At 37.4% G+C, this 19,323-nt stretch overlaps 1 protein-coding gene across 1 annotated transcript in view; it reads right to left on the minus strand.

Annotated features, from left to right (window-relative positions):
• The window catches only part of LOC145670472 (TBC domain-containing protein kinase-like protein), a 68,650-nt gene that overhangs the window by 15,106 nt on the left and 34,221 nt on the right, over window positions 1-19,323 (minus strand). Inside the window, exons 9-13 of the mRNA XM_081739185.1 lie at window positions 16,003-16,180; window positions 11,906-12,112; window positions 9,368-9,529; window positions 6,410-6,552; window positions 2,406-2,551 (exon numbers count right to left, since the gene is read on the minus strand). Coding sequence (XP_081595311.1) covers window positions 2,406-2,551; window positions 6,410-6,552; window positions 9,368-9,529; window positions 11,906-12,112; window positions 16,003-16,180 — 836 coding nt within the window. The remainder of the gene's footprint in view (window positions 1-2,405; window positions 2,552-6,409; window positions 6,553-9,367; window positions 9,530-11,905; window positions 12,113-16,002; window positions 16,181-19,323) is intronic.

Below are 19,323 nucleotides of genomic sequence, written 5' to 3' on the forward strand. Positions count from 1 at the left end.
GTTACCTTTGTATTATTAGTAACCTGTTTGCAGGCTAAAGATTTTGTTTGCCCATTTCTATACTGTACTGTACTATATGATTTTGCACTGGACTTATTACTTATTAATTGATTTACCTTGTCTACAATGAAAAGCTTACCTCTGCGGTTTAAATGTAGACCATGCTGAGTATGGTGCGTTCGGTCGAGAGACGCAAGATCGACAATATGTACATTAGTATACTTGTTACATAATTTCATGATTTCCTGATTGGTTTTCCTCACTTCTAAATTGACACAAGATTTATCAATTAAGTCGTACCGGTGAGGGACTGTACAAGCCAGAACATTGGTATTACCTAATTTACCTAATACACTTTCATAAGCAGCTATTACACTATTTGCTTCGTTTTTAGATACATCATTAGTTCCAGTGATTATTAACACATAATCCTCTTTTGTGAGTTTTTCTGTTTCTTGTACGCAGTCCTTCAACACTTGCTCAGATCGAGCTCCTGGCTTAACAAAGTTAACTGTTCTTACCTTGTTTAGTTTGTTGTTCATAAGTGTACCTAACCCACGACCTTGGCTATCTGATAATATAACTAGTTTCTTCAGGTCACTTTCCTGTCTATTACTCCCTTCAGCATTCCTATTTCTTCTGTTGTTTTGTCGAGTCACATTTACGTCTAATTTTGTTCTCAGCTTGTTATGGGTTTCACCATCTTCAAAGAATTTCGGAATACTTTTCCTGTCCTGCGACGTACTACTTTTAAAATGTTCTTTGACCATTTCACCTTCAAGCACTACAAATCTATTCTGAGTTCTAATGCCTTCTGGTGAACCTACCAGTTGATATTGTGTGGTTTTTACATTACGCATAGTTTGCGACTTCAGATTATATCGCGGTTTACTTTTATTTGTTTCGACCTTTTCTTTGTCCTCCAATAACTGCGTTTCGTATTTACTGTTGTATATTACATTTACATTGTTTTTCTTCTGCCGAACATTTCCAACAAATTTCGATGAGTTTTTAGCTATTGGTTGGTTGACACTATTATGCACTGAATGAGGGACATTGTTTCTTTTCACCTGTTCAAGGGTGTTGCTTTCTTGCGAGTTGGGGTGTACATTAATATTGCGTTTTACAATTTCACTCCAGGATGCACTTGTATTTTCGTTTTGAGAGATCTGTCCATTATTTTGCAGAATGTCTTTAGATAATATGTCTATTATTAATTGTTTCGATAGAATTTCTTCTAGTTTTGCATTCAGTTCTCTTTGCAGTTTTTCACAATTAATACAAAATGAACCCTCCATTGTATAACATAAACAAAATTCTAACACAAAGAAGCTATAATTTTCAATATCAATGCGATTTTTCTGAAACCATAATTTCAGCGTAAACCGTAGAGTTAAAACAGGGAAGCTGGCAACGCTGACTTTCATAGAGATTGCAGCTATGAGATTGCAAATGGCCGCCACTTTATTGTAATATATTTTTCAAAATTCTGAGAATCCACTACGAACTAATAAAATGAAATCTACACAGCTATTATTGTTTTGGCACAGCTTTACACTTTTATCCATTGGAGACTGGATTCAACATTTCTTTTTCCTCCAGAGGGCTAACTCGCATTTAAAATACTAAAATAATACTTCTAGTGGAAACACAAATACAAGTTTTGTTTACGTTTCACAAATTATTCATATCTCAGTTTCTATCACTACGAAAGTACATTTTCGATGTTCTTCTTACCACTGCATAATTCACAGATAAAATAGTGTAGAGTAAGTTCTTCTTAGAATAATATTACCACTAAAATTCTCGCAATAAAGCGGGAGCATGTAGTTGCATAGTGCCATCTCATGTATACTATTACCCTTCTCCCCCCCTTCCGCTTGCGTGGAGCATTGGGAATTCTAAATCCACTCCACCTAGCTTGCTTGGAACTCTGTAGAGATCCATCCCTAGGCTTCTCGGGCCTTGGGATAGCATTTTTCACTCAAGTATTAGAGGATTTTACATCATAGTGATTTCTGTAATATACTGTTTACAGAAAAGAAGATTTTGCTATAAAACTTGGTAGTAGGAAAAAACGATTCCGAACTGTAATTTTCTCTACCTATACCTGCATAAGCAGAACTTTACAATATGCTATATACTTAATTCTTTGCTGTAGTAGCCTGATAACTACGCACATATCTGCGATATCACAGAAGGCGTGCGTTAAAAAAAAAAATACATGAAGTAACGTACCGGCCATTGGCGTAACTACGTAAAACTAAGAAGTCCGCCTAATGTGTATTTAATTACCACGCTTATCTCATTAATTTTTTTGTTTTTAATTTTAAAAATCAGTATAGTATATATATATCTGTGTTGTTTGATTTATATGTTTATAATCATTATTTTGCAAAGGATACTCTTCGGGATTGCGTATATCCACAACGATGACTTTCGGACGAGAGAAGCGTGTATGCTGTAAATCAAGTAATTCCAGGAGTTCAGCACCACTGATACGAGGACATTTCTCTCTCTGAAGCTCCGGAATAGGGATTGCATCCATTTCCTACAAAGAAAATTAAATCTTAATGAAATAACACACTCTTACATTCTCTATACATTAAGGGCCTTATGCAGAGTCGTTCTGACGCGTGATTAACGCCATACTAAAGAGTCCGCCTAACATACGGTAGTCGGAGCTTTAGTATGATTCTAATCCTACGTCAAAACGACTCTGCATAAGGCGGTAAGTATCTTTATTAAACAGTGGATTTAAATCACAGTACCCATACTACACTTTGCAACACCCACAATCAACGGCTGAAATATAGACAAGATGGTTTTCCATACAACAAAGCTAGAGTGAAGAGGCAATTTAAACATATCGGGTCAGTTCATGAACACCAACGAACACGACCTAATCATTAACTTGAAACACTACATTGTACTGGGTAAATACTCCAGAAGAAAGAAAGAAAAAAAAATTAACTTCTATTAATTACCAACGTGAAATACTGTTTGCAAGACTATGAAATGAAATGAAATCTTTGAGTTTTACGTCTCACAATTATGCTCCTTAGGCTAAGGGAGACGATGATTAACGCAAGTCAATGATTATGGAAGCATTGGTGGAATGACGAAGTGGGAGGAAACGGGAGTACCCCGAGAAAACCCACGGACACGATTTCGTCCACCACAAACTTACTTGGCTGGGGATTGAACTAGAGACCCGACACACCACAGGTAAGCGTTCTACCACTGAACCATCGTGCACCCCCTGTTTGAGAGACTGTAGCCACGTAAAATATGTCCAGGGGACAGCACTTGATAATTACGGGTATCTGCCATATTCATCATTGAAAAAACACATATGTACAAGTGCATAGAAGAAATACCCCTATTTTATCAAAGCAAAAACTTGTATTAATACACTGTGTTACAGTTTCAGCAATATATATCTTTGCCTTTACCAGAATGTGCCTGATGAAGATAATGATATATTGTCGAAGCTACAATACACATTAGTAGTAATAAATGTTTGCTTTGATCAGATTATATTTTTATTTACGTTATATACAGGGTGTTATAAAAAATATGTCAATATTTCGAGAACAGATTCCCCATATCAAAGTAAGAAAAGAACTCATATGGATCTGTGCTCAAAAGTCGATAGGTTTGGAGTTATAGGGTGCCGAAAACGTGAACTTCAAGAGTTTATAGTTCCACTAGTATAGGACCGATCGTAATCGGGTCAAAACATTACTACGGAACTGGTATGTGAACTATCCAAATATCCGCGTTTAAGAATGCTGCAGTATTTGCACACCAATTTTTACAAATGTAGGTGGAGAGTGATCAAGTACTCCCAAACCACCTCTAAAAATTATTGTGCAAGTACCGGAAGTTCTGAAAAATGGATATTTGGATAGTTCACATACTAGTTCATCAGTGATGTTTTGATCCGACTACGATCGGTTCTATAGTAATGGAACCATGGACCTTTAAAGTTCATTTTTTTTACGTTTTCGGCACCCTGTAACTACAAAACTATGCACTTCCGATCACAGGTCTATATGAACTTTATTTCTTGTTTTGATATGAGAATCTATTTCCAAAATTTTGTGACAAATTTTTGTAACACCCTGTAGTTGAGTCGCATATATGTGTCCAACATTTAGTCCCCATCAATCACCATAGTTTCGATAGCACTGGGGTTGTTTGAAGGTCAAAACAGAGTTACGACTCTGAAGTATTATTTCCGTGTCATAAAGTATGTGCATCACAGTTTCCAAAATGAACAAGTTTTGGAAAGGATAATCCTGGCTCTTTTCCACACAGGGTTGGCAAAAACCATGGTTTATATTGAAAAAACCAAAAAACCAGTTTTTTTTTTGTCTAAACCAGGTTTTTTTTTTTTTTTTTTTTTTTTTTTTTTTTTTTTTTTGTTTAAATAATTTACTCTATGTATTTATATTAGATATGGACAGAAATTAGCTTGTCTCGCCTTGGTGTTGTTATGCAACAACAAGGTTATGCTGGAAGGAGTCACCTAAGCTTAAAGCGGAATCCAAACAGTTTCTCGCCTTACATCCAAGAGAAATTGTTCATTTGGACACGAAGCCGGGACTAATTGGTCACAAATGCGATTGCCGACTCACTCACGAAGAGCTCCTGATAAAAACACGTTGTACTGATCTTTACATAGGCCTACTTGTTAATATAATTGTCAAGAGTCATTTCAGAAGGACAAAAAGATAAACACTTACACAAGTAAAAACATTACACAGAATTATATACAAATCGGGAAACTCCCGCCTTAGCCATTGGGAAAATCCTCATTACTTTAAATGTATTTGTATGTAAAATTTTAAGGTCAACGTATCATAATCACTACGCTAAAACTGAGGTATTAAATTACAAATTTGGTATGTAGATATCATTCAATAAAATAAAAACCAAGTCTAATCCAAGCTGATGTTGGAAGCTACGTAGGCAGTTGATAAATTTTGCCAATTTCTATCAATATATTTAAGCAACCTTGGCTTTATAAAACAACAGGTATTCATTCAAGTAGAAATATATAATTTGGTTTCATTTCGTATGTTTAGGCTTAACATCCTTATGAAATACCACGGTTATCACGGAGAAGACTTTCGCTTAGAGGGACACCTCGAATTGCTACTTGGTTTACACTTGAAAGATGGGTTGTGGTTCGACCGGGAATTGAACACGGGACCCCTTGATTGAAAGGTGAAAAGTAGTAAACGTAATGCGGATGGTTTGGTATGTGGAAACGTCACCATGAAGTTCACACGATTTAAAGCATTTTTCGGTTTTTTTTGGGGGGGGGGGAGAGTTAAACCTTTTTTTTTTTTTTTTAACAGCTGGTTTAAACCAAGGTTTAAACCACCTTGGTTTAAACCAGCCAACCTTGTTTCCACGCCAAGTTTTCTATGTCTAAAATTCAAAAAGAGTGCAACTAAAAGTGATTCACCATAGGATCGACCACTATTAGGAACATGATTAAGATATTAAGAGATTTACGGCATTTCCATACAAACGAGGCTCCAGAGATTCCAGTCATTAGTTCACCCACCAAAAGGTGTCGAATCGAGCGTGAAGTATAGTGACAGGTGCGCCTCAGAAGTTGCGCCGAATGGCTCTCTAAACGAACTTTCCTGCACAATGTGTGATGGCTACACATATCCCAGAGAACTCTGATCCACACACTGCACGACAATATCCGGAAGATATTTCAGTACTGGGACATAAGTAAGACCCGTCGTTGAAAGAGCGCCATGTATCCGATGACGAATGGAAGATCGCTGCTTTGTTAGATGAAGTTTGGATTTGTCTATCCGATTGTGATAAAATCGCGCTATAACTCAAACTTCGGTAGACCGAAATCCCGTCCAGATCATTGCAAGGCAACTTTCTCAAAAGGATTTATGGTCATCGCAAAATATTGCTGTAAAGAAATATTCACTATTCATCAGGAACCCAAAAACTATAAAATTATCTCTACATACCATTGGCAACATATGTGTACACCTATTTATATAGAAGACATGCCTTACTTGTACGGAAATGCTATAAATCAAGTTCGTTTACACCATACGTCTCATTCCATGCTCAGATTTCTGCAACCAATGGAGACAACCACACATATCAAGGCTATTCTAACTGAGAATATACTGGTAAGATCATCAGATGCAGGCTATAGGATTTCTGCGGTTTTGGTCTCCTGAAGAGACCACTTCCCTCACGTAGTGTTCACTCTCGAAGGGCCTGTGGAAACCCCGTAAAGAGAAATGGCAAAAGATTCCCCTTCTTGTGCTTCGTAGAAGACTTCTATAATGGAAATTACGGTACAGGGTTAGTGTCAAAATACCCGGGTATTACATGCTATGGAAGTTGTTCTTACCAATTCTGGGTTCTCCTGGTATTTCTCAGTAGATTCCGTATCTTGTGTTCGTATTCTTCTTTCGTGTTGTCGGAAAGTCACGCTGTGGGGTGTTGCACAGAAGAACTCAATCGAATCCTTCACACAACGCTCGATGTCGATTTCTACAACAGAAGAAATAACGTTTCATAAGTGCAAGTTGCTACAAGATAACAAAGGTTATAACCAAAATCTGACAGTGACTCAAACCTCGAACTCGCACTTACAGTTGCTTGAGGTAATAGATACAACGACCAGCTTTTTATGCTGACTCCTCCTTTTTAAAACCTCTATTGATCACCTACCTATCTGCAATTTGTTGAAATAATTCAGAAATAGTGAACAGTTTAATTTAGGAAGATTTGGTCTGCCCTGTATATAATTACTCACAGAGTTGTAAATAATTTGATGGCTACTCAATACCAATAAGCAAGATGCAACGACAACAGCTGGCAGAGATGCAATACTTAATTGCTCTCCCATTAAGTATTATGACATTATGGCCCTTCAATAATTTTATTGGGAGTACAGTGGCCCAATGGTGGGAGGGATCCCTAGTTCGCATAACATGAAGCATATGTATTTGGTCATCTAACTGGCTATAGGTTTTTGCGAGTTGTATAGTTTTAAGTTATATTTAAATACAGTATTTGTATACCAAAAAAAAAAAAAAAAAAAAAAAAAGTAAAAACTAGGTCTTTCTTCAGTTACGATCTTTAACGTATATTTCTAAGCAATCTGTTGTTTTCTTTGAGCAAAGTACAGATCTTATATGAAACCAAACGACAGAAAAGCCTTATTGAATAGAATTCAAAATATTGTTGTGACAACGATCGCTGTAGAAACTTGGTGATATCCTTTAACCCTCAGACAGTACTATCTTCAAGCATGGCTCTACTACATTGTTGTATCCATGCATTATTGATCGACAATGTCCTGCATTAGTATTAATAAAGAGACAAAATAAACAGGAGGTTTTCAAGTCCTCAGTGTTGCCAAAAGATTAAATTGTTCATCAAATACTGGGAACGGGATAATTGCTCTTACACGGAATGTACTTGAACCTGAACCCACAAAGTGGGGGTGATGTATATATTTCCTGAAAGCTTGGGTCAAGGTAAGATCAAAACCGATTACCAAAATTGGGGAGGTCTCAAGCATTCCGCTTGAGGGCAGCACGTTACTCATTTTTATTAACACCTTTAAGCGTGTCTTAAAGTCCGTTGCAACCCTGAAAAATCTGAAACGGTGAGACAGATATGAAAACAGAAAAACATGTATTTCATCATTTCTAAAGTATAACGTATCAAAGTAAAATAAATTGTCCCAGGGTCCCCCGCAGGGTTCCAGACGGGGTCCGACTCAAAATTTTTAAATGGATAGGGAGGTCAACTTGCATATCGTATGAAAGTTGATGTTAAATAAAAGAAGATAAATCAAGTCGCGACTCTCTACGATAAGCCTGTGCAAAATAGCGGTGGGTCAAAATATCAACACAATCTCCATTGCAAAGTCTATGACCACTCGTATGTATCTGAAATGGTGGAATAGGTGTAGAAACAAAAACACGGATATGTCATTATTTCAAAAGTATAATGATTCAAAGTTAAAAAAAAAATGTTCCAGGGTCCCTCGCAGGGTCCCAAACGGGGTCAAACTCAAAATGTTGAAATGGAAAGGGGTTCAAATTGAATATCGTATGAAAGCTTATGTTACGTGAAAGAAGAGAAAACAAGTCTTGACCCTTGATGAAAAAGTCTATTGCCACTCCTATTAATCTGAAGCGGTGAGACAGATGCAAAAACAAAACAAAACAAAACAAAAACTAGAATGTATCAAAAGAAATGACTCGTGTCATTTTGCAATGCTTATCGACAGTCGAGACTTGTCCGATGTCCAGTTCTGTATCATTTAACACGAGCTTTCACATGATATGCTTATTTACCCCCTTTGGCACTTAAAAGTTTTGAGTTGGACCCCGTCTGGGATCCTACAGTTGAAACTGGGATATTTCTTTTTCCTTTGATACATTTCTAGTTTTTGTTTTTGTTTTGTTTTGTTTTTACATCTGTCTCACCGTTTCAGATTAATAGGAGTGGCAATAGACTTTTTCATCAAGATTCGAGACTTGTTTTCTCTTCTTTTACTTAACATAAGCTTTCATACGATATTCAATTTGAACCCCTTTCCATTTCAACATTTTGAGTTTGACCCCGTCTGGGACCCTGCGAGGGACCCTGGAACTTGTTTTTTTAACTTTGAATCATTATACGTTTGAAATAATGACATATCCGTGTTTTTGTTTCTACACCTATTCCACCGTTTCAGATACATACGAGTGGCCATAGACTTTGCAATGAAGATTGTGTTGATATTTTGACCCACCGTTATTTTGCACAAGCTTATCGTAGAGAGTCGCGACTTGATTTATCTTCTTTTATTTAACATCAACTTTCATACGATATGCAAGTTGACCCCCCTTTCCATTTAAAATTTTTGAGTTGGACCCCCTCTGAAACCCTGCGGGGGACCCTGGGACAATTTATTTTACTTTGATACGTTATACTTTTGAAATGATGAAATACATGTTTTTCTGTTTTATATCTGTCTCACCGTTTCAGATTTTTCGGGGTTGCAACGGGACTTTAAGACACGCTTAAAGGTGTTAATAAAAATGAGTAACGTGCTGCCCTCAAACGAAATGCTTGATACCTCCCCAATTCTGGTAACCGGTTTTGATCTTACCTTGACCCAAGCTTTCAGGAAATATATACATCACCCCCACTTTGTGGGTTCAGGTTCAAGTACATCCCGTTTTGGATGAGATACCCCATTTGTAGATGGTTGTTTTTCATATTAAATATTCCTTATCACTAAATTACATGTTACACTTGCAAACAAACAATGTATAGTTTTCCTACGCTTCAAAGGAACTCTTACCAGGGAGATCTGAAAACAACAGAATGCATTCGTTGAATCCTGAAGAGAGCAACGTGTCTCTCAGTTGATGCAAGATAGCCAGGCCAACAAACAACGGGAAAGATGCATCTCCCAGAAGGAGTTTATCCCACAAGTGAAAGATCTTGTGAAGAGGAAACACATCTGAAACAGAAAATATTTGTTTTATTGCAACAGCGTATTCAAAGAACTTAATACTAATACATAAATAACATATTTGGAAAAGTTCAAAATATATGTAACTTTGAGTTTGTATGCAACACAGATGGCATGAAGGACGGAACCTACTATTAACCAAACCACGATCGGGGCTTAAATAGAGTGAAGTTGGCGACTGCATATATCATCACACAAGATCAATTGTCACAGCAGTGATCGTTCCTCACCACACTACCTCGCCTCTAAGAAAGCCAGATGCAGGAGACTTAAGTTTATGACAATAATTTTAGTGCGTTTCTTTTTCGCCCGAAAGCTTGTTTGAAGTAGCCCCTCTTCTACTCATCATCTGACTTCAGAGCAAGAAACCGTACCTTCCTTTCTATCCAGACGTTGCGAAAGTATCAACCACAAGAATAAGCTTTGAATGATAGATCGGAATATTATCTTTCGTTTCAGATGAGTGGCCCCGCGTAGCGTAGTCGCTAACGCTCTAGGTTTTGGTCCAAGCTGTCCCGGGTTCGATTTCCGGTGCAGACACTCGGTCGAAAAAAATTATAAAAGCCTTTTCAGGTCAGCCATCCTGAGTGAGGTTTTCCTCAGTCACACCAGGCAAATGCGGGGATGGTACCTAACATACAGATCTCAGGTCGCTTCGTGCCTTCTCCAATCCTATCTTCCTTCCCTTTCCTCGGATAGTGTGATCGGACGTCATCCTCATATACGTGAAGGGCCAACATGGCCATAGATGCCGAAACCTCAGAAATCTAATTCCTAATCCTAATCCTAGTGACGGGCTAACATGGCCATAGATGCCGAAATCCCGGAAATCTAATTCCTAATCCTAATCCTAGTGACGGGCTAACATGGCCATAGATGCCGAAATCCCGGAAATCTAATTCCTAATCCTAATCCTAGTGACGGGCTAACATGACCATAGATGCCGAAATCCCGGAAATCTAATTCCTAATCCTAATCCTAGTGACGGGCTAACATGGCCATAGATGCCGAAAGCTCAGAAATCTAATTCCTAATCCTAATCCTAGTGACGGGCTAACATGGCCATAGATGCCGAAAGCTCAGAAATCTAATTCCTAATCCTAATCCTAGTGACGGGCTAACATGGCCATAGATGAAAGCCCAGAATTCTAATTCCTAATCCTAATCCTAGTGACGGGCCAACATGGCCATAGATGCTGAAAGGCCAAATACTAATCCAAATTGTTTCAGATGAGATTAACATAGGAGACTTCTCATTGGCTAAAATCCTACCATATTACGAGAGTACCTTTTTCGCCCAACTTCGACAATGTCTCAATGATTTGAGGAGTCTCTTCCTCGTGTTTTGTTTTTGTTTTTCATATCTAAACCATGAGGAATAACCAAAACACTCCTGGAATTGTTAAATGGTAGGACAGATGGCAAAGCTTTCCCTAATAGCCTTCGAAATCCGAGTTAAATTGATCCTTCCATTGTTGGGAGCTCTAACACAGCAGTTCTTTTGAAAGCTTCGGGAGTTCGGCTGTCACATTCGACTCGATATTCTCCACGATTGCTTAACGCGTTCCTTGTAAGTTCTTTTTTAGAAGGGGATACACCATGAGTTCATACAACCTGGATGATTAGTTCTACCAGTAACTGCTACAGAAATTGCACAATGCAGTTCGGAGGAATTAGCGCGAAAGGTGACACAAACATTGTTCTATGGACCACAATTACACTGAACCAAATATAGTTTGTTATGCAGTGGTTTTCACGGAGAAAAGTTTCTATCCTCATCCAACCATCGTATTCTTCGAATCTTTCGCCCTGTGACTTTTTTCTTTAAAAATGAGCCTTAATGGTCATACGTTGATTTGGAGTTTAATGTTCCCTTCAGCACCGAGGCTATATTAGACGTGAACCTGCATCTTAATGTAGGATCCAATCACATGGACTTCCATTAAGAATTGAGCAAGTCTTCAGCGCTGACGCCGCTTATCCTAACTACATAGCTCTCGTTAATTAATGTGTTTCATAGGGGACACCAAATCGAATTCGAAGGTCGAACTACGGGAGATTCTTTTGTTTAAGCCTTTCGCCTTGTATCAAATAAGAACAAGATCGAAAGTGCAAGTGCGTGTACCTGCAAGCGCCACCTTAAAATGACTATGTAAACATTGCCAAATGCCCAATCATCTATCATCACAGTGCTATATTACAATTTAGGCCTTTTTTCCTATTCATTCTCGTAGAGTATAGCTACGAATAAAAAAAAAAAAAAAAGTCATTCAGTTTACACATTTTAAACCTTGAGACATAAGGTAAAAATAACCAATAAATTAGAAAATAAAACAAATCTGTCTATATTTGATATATACTTACGTGAGAACATGGTGAGAAACCAAGGTATTGCGTACAATTCTGGAATAAATCCAATGCTGTCCAGATGATTTGTTAACTCTGCGTCATGGAATGCTATCAGATGAGAGAATTTGGCTAGATACTCTTGGATCACAGCTGAATTGTCCTTCAAGAAAAAGTTGTGTAGGTACTTCGGAATAAACGATGACAAACATGCATACGCCAAGGCTATAAATAAATAAATAAATAAACGTATGTACGAAAATGTGATCATGGGGTTTGGGTCTAGATTAACTTTCTTTTACAAACAAACATATGCAACTTTATCATATTAAAATCGCACTTACTTATTGGTATTTTACTAAAAGCAATAAATATACCGTATTTACGCGATTACGCGCATCTTTTTGTCGATTTTTTGCTTCTAAAATCAAGGTACGTCTTAGATTTGAGTTACGCATTTAGGCCAGATTAAATGGAGTTTTGCCAAAAATTGCTAATCCCGTTATTCAAGCTTCTGTAAAGAATGTGTATTTTGTGTGTATTTGGCGAAACAGATAATGAGCAGTAACATGTCAAGTGTTCTTTTTGCGAGTGTGAGTGCAAAACAGAAGAAAGGAAACAAGTTTAAATAACTGCTGAATAATTATTTGTTTGTTTGTGTACGTGTGTACATACTGGTATAATGTGATAATATGATACCAATAATGGATTGCTATAAAACTGACGCAAGCAAGTGTTGCACCGTAATTACATTAGGAAAAAAAAAAAGTACCAGCGGATGCACATGAATATACCGTAAATTCCAGCAGTAAGTTCAATGTTTGTTTATTTTCCTATAACGTTATTTGTTTTCCCATGTTTATTATTATTTTATTCTTTAAAATCAATGCAGTGTAGGTTTTATTCATTTTCGCCAAAGGTGCGTCTTACATTCGTGGATTTCTTTCTTTTTTCTTTTTTTTTTACTTTCCTTCAAAAATTGGGGGGGGGGGGTGCGTCTTACATTTGAGGGCGTCTTAGATTCGCGTAAATACGTTATATACGAAACGGTAACACTGAGGATACATATGCTTGGTTGTTGGTTGGGTTATAGTTTGGCGTCCCTTTCAGCAGCGAGGCTACATGAGACTTGGACCCACAGTTCATTTTTTAAATCACTCTGATAATCCTCTTGTTATAAAAGAACATACTCGTGTATTACTCACATTAAATGTGTGTTCCGCTTATAGTGAGAAACTCTTATTCGTATAAAGAACTTCCTCGTGGCTAAGCGTTTAGCGTACGCGCCTTTGGCGTGGGAGACCCGGGTTCGATTCCCGGCGGGAGCTCATGTGGTTCGGATTCCACGTTAATCAGTAGGTCCACGTCTCATATAGCCTCGCTGCTGAAAGGGACGCTAAACTAAAATCACCTCAACTCAACTCTTCTTCGTATAAGTTCTCATTTATTGGAAATCTATGGTATACCATACTTGTCTTGCTTGCTTTTATTATTACAATCAACTACAACACACTTCATACGGTATTTATCCCATTTTAAACTATATACTATCTAACACAATTCCATTTTTTGTTCTCTTGAATGACATTTCCACATGACATCACCGACCGCAAAGTATTCTTAAAAAAAAGAGCTGAAAGGTCGGTTTGAGAGACCTCTATCACAGCAGTAATTTATGCAAAGACATTACAATAAAAATAAACTATTCAATGTCCAGCATATAAATTAAATACATGTGACATGTTCCTCCACTTTTGGTCTATCGGATTAAGAGCATTGGGTAGAACAGCATTTAAATTTATTAGCAAAAGTTAGAAAATAAGTTGTTTAGAACTACTCAGCAGTACTTTTTCGTGACCATCACCTTAAATATGTGTCTTTTTGGAGAATTTAGTAACCATTTTTCCAATTTGGGACTTTTGGGGGACTTTCGTGACTTTTTCGGGTGGTAGACACCCTGACACACTTTTTTCTGATAGTTTTCTTATCTGCTTTTTAGCATTAAACATTCTTGGTATAAAGGATAAATAACAATTCGTAGAATATGTTCCAATTTAGTCATCTCTTAATGACAGTTCGTGGTGTAGGTTTAAAACCTAACGCATTTTTTTCTTTCTTTCTTTCTTCGCTCATTAACAATTAGACAGTGTCATAAAACACTAACCTTGAACTTCATTCAAGCACAAGTTTTATTAACTTAGCCGCGTACGTTTCAAGGACTGTCTGGTGTCATCATCCACCGTTAAGAAAATTTTACATAAGTTGCGGACTCGCATAATGGTAAATGTTTATAAAATGAGTGAAGTTCACGATTAGTATTTCATTATTAAATGTGCATCCTATCAGTTCATTTAGTAAGTAGGTCGGAGGTGGCCAACACGTTAAGAGAGTTAGCCCACGAAGGTTTGTGTCACAATCTTTCTATCGATTATTGTTACTGTTTTATGACTCGCTCCTGCAGGCTAGTCTACAATACCTCTAGCGGATAACTGGCAATTACCCTGCAAAGATTGTAACATGTACCTTATTCACCGAGCGAAGTAGCTCAAGTGGTAGAGCGTTGGCTTCGCATTCGGGAGGTCGCGGGTTCGATTCCCGCTGCCGACCATCCTAATTGGGGTTTTCCAGGGTTTCCCTCAATCCTACCAGGCAAATGCCGGGATGGTACCTTGGCCGATACCTTCCCAAATCCTTTCCATTGTTGTTGTTGTTGTTGTTGTTACTGTTAGATATCCAGTGTAAAATGGCCTCAGAGCTGTATCGGTAATTGTTAAATAAATAAAATAAATAAATAAAATAAATCCAGAAAAACGCTTTTGAATGGCTTTCAGATGGCGATATTGGCGTACCTCGAAAGTATGCAATCGTAAGACTCAATTCGAATAGCGAAATACGTCACAGCGTCGGACGTATTCACTCTGTACTGCACCTACATAGAAGCCTTCATTTGACCACGTTTTCTTTCACAATTTGTATTTACTACTTTTTTTATTCATGTACTATATGCTTAAAACATTCAGAACTACCCAAATGGTTATTTCTCGCCTATGACATTAAACAGGTGAAGAAGATTGAACTCGATCTGATTATAAATACTGGCAGAAAATGATGTACAAATTAGTTATGCAACAAGCAATCGAGCTGACTTCGCTACAGTGTATAAAGGTTACGGTGCACTTTTTTGCTGGTTAGGGGGCACGGTCCTCAGTGGTAGAGCGCTTACCTCCGATGTGTGGGATCCCCGGCCAAGTAAGTTTGTAGTAGACAACATTGTGTTCGTTGGTTTTCCCGGATATTCCCGTTTCCTCCCACTTTCTCATTCCGCCAATTCTTTCATCATTATTCACTTGCCTTAATAATCGTCTCTCTTAGCCTAAAGAGCATAATCGTGGGACGTTAAACTCAAAGATTTTATTTCATTTTTTCTCCTGCTCGTTAGACTTTTGGCAGTGAATTTCCACCAGTCTTATAGAAGCTTTTAGGCGCAAATGAGTTTTCCAGGAAGTGAACTAAAGAAAAACAAAGGCTTACCACTGTAACAGTGAATGAGAAAATGAATACTTATGACGACATTTAACGTAAATATGAATCAGGTCAGCAAACCTAAATTTGCTGTCGGAAGGCGTCAAGAAAGCATGCAATTCATTTTCATATAGAGTCCATATTAAGATAAATCGACCATCAGTGAATGTAAAATAAAAAGTACATCTCAAACAGTGACGTATTTAGGATTTTGTTTCGAGGGGGGGGGGCGGCTATGCACATTCTTCTGAGTGGATGTATATATATACTGGGTCTATGTAGGTATACAGTTATATATACGCGTGCTATATATAAATTTATCTATTTCGGAAGGATGGCTTGAGCCCGATAGCCACCCCCTAAATACGCCACTGATCTCAAACCTAAAAGGGTTGATCATTGCTAAATTAATATATTGTATATATACAGAGAAAGGAAGAAGTATAATTGTAGTGAAGGATTTTCAACAGTAAGGTTTGAGGCTGAGGTACGTCTTATTCTCCCGTTACATAAATGATTAAATCACAGCTTATTGTTTTATCCTACGGAAAACAAATTTAAAAATTTGTATTATTAATAATAGCTCAGCTTACCTTCATTGTTGAAATTGAGATATAAGAATGGAGCACACAAGGAATCCAATCCCTGCCAATACACATACTCCGGGTGGTTGACAACCCACGCTTTTAAAATGCGTTTGAACTTTCGGTGACCTTCATTGGAAGATAAAAGCTCGTCATATTGATGGCAACGAGGAATATCAACTTCAATCTAAAAAACAACAGAAGAGATTATCATCTTTCTTATAAACTGATATTTAAGAATTCGTGCAAGAATTAAACAAAATAATACCAGTATATTCAATATACATGAACTGGACCATAAAACAAAAAGTTTATTATATAGATTAATCTTCAATACAACACTAACATTAACTTAACTATATCAAATCAAAACAGGGGCGGATCCAGGACCGACTTCTGGGGGAGGGGGCTTGTCATACTGCTACTTAGAACTACTTCTAACCGTTTCAAACTCTGGGAGGGTTTTATTTATATATATAAAATAAAAAAGTTTCCTCTTCTTGATCTCCCCGATCGCTCCCTTCCCCCCTGGATCCGCCACTGAATCAAAAAGAAAGACATATGAGGAACAGTCAAATGAAAGCCGAACACCGCCCATAAAATATATTCCTCGCAAAACCCTGCTGCTGGTTATCGATACTGCCATATCTCGGGAGGAGAAATCATAGTGACAACTCACAGGTACACATATTTGCTCGTTTATTGCTGTATGGGTGAGGGTAGTGAAAAGCGTGTTCGTCTAGCATTAGAAATGGAGGCAAGCCAAGAAGAGCTGATAGGTGTGGTTCGTTTTTGGCGGCTGATTTGTTGCAATCCGCAAAACTCATAATCGTATGTCTGAAGTGTATGGCGAACACTGCATGTCTCTGACAAGTGTATGTATGACTTTTTTTTTCGATTTATTAACCACCCACTTAACCTATATTGAGTAGCGTCCTTTCGGATTTTGCACTTCTTAATTTCCATATGTATACTAAATTTCAGCTCAATCGAAATTCAGCTGCAGCGAAATGCAATTCTTACATTCGTCATGCCCAGGGAACATTTTCCTTGTAGTCAATCAAATATTGAGCTACTTTTCTCATACATCTTAACCAAGAACTCTTTATTGTATAAGCATCATGAACTCCTAGTGTTTTACACAACATGTAAATATTTGGTGACTAATTGACACATACACTTACCAAAGTGAGTTTGTACATTTATTCCGATTTCGTGAAAACGAAATATCAGAAAGTGCAGGTGTCCGATAAATACAGAATTCCCAGGACAAACTAATCTACTTGGTTGAGAGGTAAAGTTTCCTAGCCTCCCGACAGCACAAGAATAACCTGATTTATTTTCATAGTTCTTAAGTAATAATTTCAAACGCCAGACTGAAAACAAATCCGAACTATGGTTTCATTCTAAGAAATCGGGTCCCGATAGAACTTGATTCCAGCACCAGATATGTGATTAGTAGACCTGACAAAGGCGTACTAACGATTACATCCCCCATATAGTATTAGAAATCTATGTGATAATGAGGGACCTTGGAAAAAGTGTGCCACCACAGACAGTAGCACCAACGACCACATACACTGCAGTTGACAAATCAAGGACAAAGGAAGATCAGCCTGCTATGAGTTTTATGCAAGAACAGAAAGTTGCCTGGTACATGAGTATTTCAACAATATCACCTGACTTTTGCTGCAATATCTTTCAGCTGTAGTTCCCTCGCATTCCTACAGTAAACAAAATAACAATGTATGAACTAGTGACACGATTTCACGAGACAATGATTGATGTCTAGTTCAATTTCTTGACGGCGAATTGTGGCGCCAATTTGCTTCGACACAATTGTAAATTTAGATATATATGCATTAACACTGTAACTCAGTCCATAGGTATGCTTGAAAAATAAATGAACACTATTTTTAGTTCCAACAGAACGAAATAAATAAATCACCATTGAAATGATCCGCTTATCATTCCAAGATCCATTGATATTGAAAGATTTGTGGCTCCTCACTCATCGGACTTGAGTCCACCAAACTGTTATTTGAAGGGTTATCTGAAGAATATGGTATACCACAACCATTACAGGACACTCCGAGATTTGTGGCACAATATAGTCAGAACAGCGAGATGTATCCCAACTAACGTACCGAAAAAGTACCAAGTAAAACATTTATTGGCAAAGTTGCTGAGGGCCATTTTCAACATTTCCCAAAAGTAATGTTCGGCTTTTATAATTAAAACTAGTCTAAAGCTAGCTGGAGCTTCGCTCCCAGTCCCCCGCGTTTGCTCGGCCTACAGCCTCGCATCTCTTAAACGCACAATTCTACCAAATTTCAAGTTTCTTTTCGTATTTCAATTATCTAAAAGATAAGATTTTGTATAACAAAAAAACGCCCATTTAAATAACATGGGAATTTCTCCATCCTCCCTTCAAACCCCTTACAAACTAAAAATATTCTCTTTTGGCAATTTTCCTGTAGGTTCGTCCCGGAAGGCTACAATCATGCCAAATTTCATCATTCTAATCCTGCCGGAAGTGCCTAAACATTTTGGGGTGTAGAAGATGTCCCAAATAAATAACATGGGGAAGATTTTTCAGTTCCCAATAAAACCACTATACAGTTCGAAATTTTTATTTTTGGTGATTTACCTAGGTAACGTTAACGAAAACGTACAAGCATATTGAATTTCAAGCTTCTATTTCAATTCCAAGTACCTAAAATCTGAGATTATTTGTCAAAAAAAAAAAAAAAAAAAGCCCATTTAAATAACACGGGGAATTTCTTCATCACCCTTTTAGACCTCCTAAAAATTAAAAATATTCACTTTTGGCAATTTTTCTAACGGTTAGACCCGAAAGGCTACAGTAATGTCAAATTTAATCATTATAGGTCTACAGGAAGTGCCCAATAATTTTGGGGTGTAAAACGTGTCCCATATAAACAACATGAGGAAGATTTTTCAGTTCTCCATAAAACCACTCTACAGTTGGAAATTTCTATTTTTAGTGATTTACTTAGGTAACAATAACGAAAACGTACAAGCATACCGAATTCCAAGTTTTCATTCCAATTCCAAGTGCCGAAAGCATGATATTATTAGCCAAAAAACGACCATTTAAATAATATGGGGAAATTCTTCATCCCTCCTTTAGACCCTCCAAAAGTTAAAAATATTCACTTTTGGCAATTTTCCTGTCGGTTAGTCTCGGAAAGCTACAATCATGCCAAATTTCAACTTTCCACGTCAACTGAAAATATCCCTTTATTTTATGTCAGTTCATGTAGTTTTATATATAGTTAGATTAGATAGATGTAATCGAAATATATT

This window comes from Thermobia domestica, chromosome 14, assembly GCF_964235325.1.
Source record: "Thermobia domestica chromosome 14, izTheDome1.hap1.1, whole genome shotgun sequence".
Classification (NCBI taxonomy): domain Eukaryota; kingdom Metazoa; phylum Arthropoda; class Insecta; order Zygentoma; family Lepismatidae; genus Thermobia; species Thermobia domestica.